We start from the raw sequence: 6543 nt of genomic DNA on the forward strand, positions 1-6543 counted from the left end.
TGCGGATGACAAATACCGTTGTATGCGCAATTCACCGTTTCCTTTGTTTCCTTTGGATGCTTTGAATATTGCCTTGGTGAGATTGCTAGTTGGTGGCAAACAAAGCGAAACTGCAAGTTCCAAATTGGAACTTCCAATGAAGCCAGCAGCGTGCAGCGCCGTGTGATGGAGTGCACAGTGCGGAATGTGCAACATGCGGCACGTGGCATACATACGGCGCTCGTGTTACGAGCTATTTTCAAATGTTCGTTTGTATGTTTGTATGTAGTTTTGTATGTCAATGGGAGTGGTAACGTGACACAATGAGGACGCATATAAACTAACTGTGCCAGTTGGAGTATGAAATTGAAATTTTCAGTTATATTTTTAAGTTAACTGACGCTGTTGGCATTGTTTTAGTTTTTCCATGCGAAATTTCATACAGAAAAATTGTAATTTTCGTTTGGTCGAGCTTTGACTCTAATTTATTATGGACTTCATTGTTATTAGGAGCCATTCATTTCAGAAGTTAGAAGGCGGTTACAAAAGTTCGCAGAAGAGTAAAGCAACCGCTCTATAAGTGAGAATAGGCCTTACGATATTGGTCTACAGCCATCTTATGATACCTGGCTTGCAGCCTCTGGTTCTGTCGGCTTGGTGTCTGCATATCATGAGTGCCTTGGTGGCTTTGGACAGTGTTAAATTCAATTAACTATTCCCCCGTAAGTTTGGTCTAATGTGAGACCAAGAAATTTGCCACCTTTAGACAACTCCAACTTCCTGCCACTCCGCCCGGAAGAGATCTTCGCTTTGTAAAAGGGCAAACGGTTGTTTTTCGGTGTCTACTCTACTGAACCTGACTTTTCCATTGCTCCAGAGAGAATCGGTCACGACCTTTGCGTTCTGTAGTAGCAGATGAAACCCACGTTCCACCAAAGTTTGGGACTGCCAATTGACTCTATGGACTTTGCAAGTTAGATATTTCCGAGGAACGGGTATCATATTTTTACAGCAAAAGAGTTGTTCTGTTAGTAGGGTTGTGGGAAACAAAAACATTGGAAGATGTGTTCAAGGCGGATACTAAGTAAAGGGTCATTTTAGATTCTTTCAACGGAATACATGACAGTGGACCTAAAATTCGTTGGATGAGAGGTTGTGAACCGCCTCGGTGTCAAAGTCAACTCGGCTCAGATTAGGGGTCATTGAGGGATACGTGTTCAGGCTCGAACGACTTTGAAAAGAGAAATAGGTATTGGGGCTCGAATGACTGTTCAAAAGAGTTTTGATAATAGAAATAGGTGTTCAGGCTGAGACGTCTCTTCGAAAGAGTTTTGAAAAGAGAAATAGGTGTTCAGGCTCAAACGACTGTTTTGAAAAAAGAATTACGGAACTGGCGTTTTTGAAGAAAACATTTCTAGATGTGGACCCAGAGTTAAAATTATAAGCTCTGTGGATGTCTTATGATAAAAGACCAACGTAATCAAAATTACTTAGAAGAATGACTGGTGAAATTATTATGTTAACATTTGGAACAGACGCAAGTTGACTTTTTGTGAGGTCAACAGTATACATTTTGAGGTTAGTTAGAACTTTTAGTACGAGCAAACAAGATATAACATTATTTTTTTGATAGAAATGTTCAGGATCCGACTATTTGAAAGAGTTTAGAATATGGAAATACGGAACTGTAGCTTTTGGGGAGAAAAAATTATGAAGATCTTACAAATTAAGCGCCGGAGAATATTTTACACTATTATAGCAACGTGATTAATGATGATTCTTCTTCTTTATCGGCGTAGACACTACTTTCGCGGTTAAAGCAGAGTTTACAACAGCAGGCTGTTTTTTCATTGGGTGTGTTTTTTTTTTAGAGGCGGGTCCCAAACCAAGCGCACAACCCTGGGAAGGAATGTTTCGTCTTCTCACTTTAGCTCGCCTTCAAACGCATGTTCTTTGGCTTCCCAAAGGATACTTGATCTAAGACCGGAAGTGAGCTGCTTGAACCATATGTAAAATAATCGTTTTTGGCCACTTCCAAGTGAATTGCGCTCAGAGAACTTTCCTCACTTGCGTGAACTTCTATACATGGCTCCATCTTTGACGATAATTGGACGAATGAATTTTTGAAACTATTATATGAACATTTGGAACGGACGCAAGTTGGTTCTACTTTTGTCACAAAAAATATGATTTTAAAAGCATTAACGGCTGTTCGAATTCTAGCAATTCAAGAGGACTCCCTCGAGGAATTTACAATGAGATTAATAATTAGACGTAAAATATAATATTTAGGAGATGGGCGCTACACTTACTAAAATTTCAACTCAGTTACAAACTGTGACCAATCAATGAATTTTAATATTTTCAATATAAATGTGTATGAAAAAGGTATGAATGAAAGAAGAGAGAGCATCAAGCAAAATTATAAGCTCCCTCCGTGTAATAATATGAGAGAAAGGTCAAGGTCGATTAGTTCGGCATAAAATACAGGCATTTGGGCACTACACAGACTCAGTTACCAAGAAATAAATATTTAATGCTGAGAAGATTCGAGAAAATAAATTTTGTACTTAAGCAGTCATTGACTTATGCAACTGAACGCGTGGACTTCGAAGTACGAAGCAACGAAGCTATGGAACTTTAGATAACTTTTTCTTTTACTACAAAATGAAATTTAAATTGCATGTAGAGGCACTAATGAAGAATTAAAAAGCAATCATAATAAAAAAAGATGAAAAATAAAGCAATAAAGAATTTTTAAAAAATATTTTTAACGAGTCAAAAGCCGAAAAGAAGTAAAAAGCAAGTAGAATGACTCAACTGAAGCGCCAAAAAGCGCATACTTACCAGTGCAGCTGCATTGACGACCGACGATTGCTCGAAACTAGACATTTTCGCTTTGTACGCTTGAAGTCGCTGAAAACTACTGGCGGCTGCTGCAGTGGCTCGCGCCCGACGGAGTGCTGCAGTTAATGACTTGCTTATAGACACTTTGCCTGTTGCGCTCAAAGCCCCTCACACCGTGCTTGTTGGCTTTTATTCTGTTTTTTTTTTTTTTTGTTTTATTATAATTTTTATCGTTGTTGTTTGTGTGTAAAAATGCGCTTATCAGCAAATCTTAGAACTGTTTATTATCAAAAAGATCTTTTCTTGTTTGCAAAGTTTCGGCGTGTCTGCAATTTTAATGAGCTGCTAAATTGTGTGGCACCAAAATATTGCGAATTCTGCGAAAACCCAAAAGCAGAGTGGAGCAGAAAATACAAACTGCAGTTAATTAAAAAAAATTAGTTTTGACAGTTGAGCAACATTTGCTGTCCAGAAAGTGAAATTGTGCGTTTTTATGTGTGTGTATGTACAAACATAAGCTCTTCTGCACCGTTAGACAGTAAAAGCCGCTTAACTTAAGTTTGTTGTTATTGGTTTTGTAAGCCATACACATACTAACATATTTATATTTGTGTTTTGGAGCGTCTACTTCAAAGCTATGCACTTCAAATGCAACTTTTTAGCGTTCAGCCTGTATGTATGCTAAAAATTTTGTACGTACATAAGTACGGCACAGGGTGTTAACTGTTGTCTGGTTATGAAGCTAGTTATTTCTAAATGTTTTAATGGCTTACATATCTACATATGTATGTGGAAATGTGTGTAAATAAATTTTACTTATTTTCAAACAATTTCAGAAATTATTTGAAAAAGCTTTTAAGTACAATTTTTTTAATACAAAAAGCTCATATAGTACACATGTGTAAAAAAAATCCTACATGGAAGAGTTAGATCTAAATTCTATATGGGAAATTTCACTTGAAGAGCCTAGCTTTTAGGGTGGTCCTTAAAAAATCAAAAAGGCAGATATATTGTCAAATAAAAAAGTTTCCTTCGCAAGAACATGATTTTGACTGTTTGTATCGTACCTATATGCTATAGTGGTCCGATTTCACCGGTTCCGATATCTAAAAAACCAAGGAACAAATTCGCGTATAACCCGCGAATAGACAGACGGGCGTGACCGTTCCCGTGACAGTCCGGTCTACGTAACTGAAACGGACGAACATTTTTATGCGGCCAAGAACTGTCAAATCGGCAGTATTCCTCCAAATTACTACAACAACAAGGAAAGACGGACATGACAAAATCAAGTTGTGTGGACTAACGCTGTAATAAGAGTTCTTCCCAGTACATTGTTCAGCTTACTACTATGTATTACCTTGAAGTTTCACGCTGTTTGTGCGAAGAAAAAACATTAAATTGTGAAAGATCCTTTCATGGATTCATTATTAGATGGAGCTGTGACATTATTGAGGAATTTAAACATATAAGGCTTTCGTCGGTAATATAAATATATTGGACCAAGAAGTTGCGGGAATAGGACCAATTTGCCGCTCCCACGATAGTCGGGTTTACGTAACCGGAATGGACCCGAATTTTTATTCGGCCAAGGGCTTTGAAATAGGCAGTATTCCAACATATTAATTCACGAATGTTTTCTACAGATACAACAACAACGACAGATGTGGATTCAAAATAATCAACAAAAGAGAGTGGTGTCTTACAAAGCCTCAAATAATAATATTTTTCACATTACTTAAATATAATGATACATTTTTGACACAAACACAGCACTGTACAAAATTCACTGTCGGCATATGAGAACAACACAAATAATATTATTTTTTTTAATATTTACCCAAAATATCAACCAATTTTCCTACTTAATAACTGTTTTATATATAGAAAATATATTTTGGTTAATTTTCTGTAATTTCTAGCACTGTGAGCATATTGTACATACATACATACTCATATCCGTATTATACAATATATTGATGGAATAATTTTGTGCCCAACTGACTACGAAAACACAAAAACACCTTAATGAAGCACTTCATAGATAAACTCAGGCACATGTCAGTAGCAAATACTTATGGATGCCGCTGCGCACATTTGTTTCTATGTACATATGTATGTAATATGTACATTTGTATGACTTCACTAAACAAACTAAATTACCATATTTATCTACAATATACATATGTATACATAAGTATGTATGGACAAGCACATATGCCGCTAAATGAGAATACTAAAATAAGAAATTGTGGAAATGCGTGGAAAAACCCCAAAGAAGCGCAGAAGGTGAACCCAAAAATGCGAGGATACTAGGCGCTGCATAAACATGCTGAGAAATCACAGCAAAGAATTTTGGCATAAACAAAGGAGAAGGACGTGGACAGCATGGATATTGTCATATAACCCCAAACGCTCCCACACAAAAAGGCACATATGATGCTTAGATACATATGTACATATGTATATACATACATAAGTACATGGTATGTATTTCTTCCCGAACAAATAATCGAAGGGGGGTTATTATATGCGCAGCAGTCAAGCAACTACACAGCAGGAGGCAGAAAATTATGGAAACATTAAAATTATTCAGACCCATAAACGCCAAATGGAAAAATTGTGAAACCTTTTATGCTGATAAGGTTTACAAATACGATTTGCGAAGTAAATATGTGTTATCTCTATTAGTACGTACTAAGTTTGTGAGTATGTAATGTGTTAGAGGCTTGTTGACGGATGTGTTTGGTGTTTATGATTGTGTACCTTTCTAGTGTAAGCAGTTGCGGCGGCAGAAAGGCGTTGCGCTTTCTTTGTTAAATGCCGTAGCGAGCAGAAAAGCCGCATAAATCAGTTCCAATAGTTTTTCCTGCTAACGCTTTGTGGGGGGCGTGCTTAATTTCCGCACACAATTGAATGATGACGCACAGATTTGTGTACACCAAGCGGCTGCTTTCTTTCAATGTGAACACACTTCCAGGGCGGCGTGGACGCGTTGCGTTGAACAACTTGCGTAATTTCTGCGTTTTCTCACACACAAAAGATTGAACAAATTTAACGCTGAAAATTTTCACTGGAACTTGTCACGTTTGCCGGCACACTTGCTTTGAGGACCCGCACAACTTTTCGGAAAAACTCACGGAAATTATTATTATTTTCTGTTTCTTAATTATGCTCACGATTATTTATGTGAATTAAACGTTTTGAAAAGCACAGAAATATAGTCAAAACACTTTCCAATTTGTCGGCAAATGCAAATTTCCTAACGCACAGCGATTTATCCAATTGATTCTTCGGCTTTTCACTTGTGTTCTTTGCATTTGCACAATTTGACATTTGCGGCGCAGTCGCAGTCGTTCTCTGCTGAAACGTCAGAACTCAGCTGTTTTTTGTTGTACGTGAAAGAATTGAAGCGAAAAGCGCATGATGCGAAAAGAAATGAAATTGTGATAATAACAAAAATACAAATAGCAAAAACAAAAACAACAGCAGCGGCAGCCGGCTGCCGTGTATTATAATCAACGTTCTCTGCCGGCTGAACAAGCAAACACAAAACAAAAACACCACAGAAGTGGAAACAATAACAACACAAATCAGTGTGTCAGATCTTGTTTGTAAACAAAATACTTTTGTCACGAAAGCTTGAAGTGAGGCAGGTACCCAGTACGAAATGGAAACATGTGTTAATAGTTTGTCAATGAAAAAATTGCAATTTGT

The 6543-nt window shown here is 37.3% G+C and overlaps 1 protein-coding gene across 3 annotated transcripts in view; it reads right to left on the reverse strand.

Moving 5' to 3' along the window:
• The window catches only part of LOC126758068 (cytosolic purine 5'-nucleotidase), a 103574-nt gene extending 97437 nt beyond the window's left edge, over window positions 1-6137 (reverse strand). The window contains exons 1-2 of one of the 3 annotated variants that reach the window (XM_050472079.1): window positions 5593-5692; window positions 2827-3152 (exon numbers count right to left, since the gene is read on the reverse strand). In XM_050472079.1, coding sequence (XP_050328036.1) covers window positions 2827-2871 — 45 coding nt within the window. In that variant the 5' untranslated portion in view covers window positions 2872-3152; window positions 5593-5692. Of the gene's footprint in view, window positions 1-2826; window positions 3204-5592 lie in introns of all 3 variants that reach the window. The other 2 variants (XM_050472078.1, XM_050472077.1) reach the window with 2 other exon arrangements.
• Between the last annotated feature and the right edge of the window lie 406 nt (window positions 6138-6543).

This window comes from Bactrocera neohumeralis, chromosome 5, assembly GCF_024586455.1.
Source record: "Bactrocera neohumeralis isolate Rockhampton chromosome 5, APGP_CSIRO_Bneo_wtdbg2-racon-allhic-juicebox.fasta_v2, whole genome shotgun sequence".
Lineage (NCBI taxonomy): Eukaryota > Metazoa > Arthropoda > Insecta > Diptera > Tephritidae > Bactrocera > Bactrocera neohumeralis.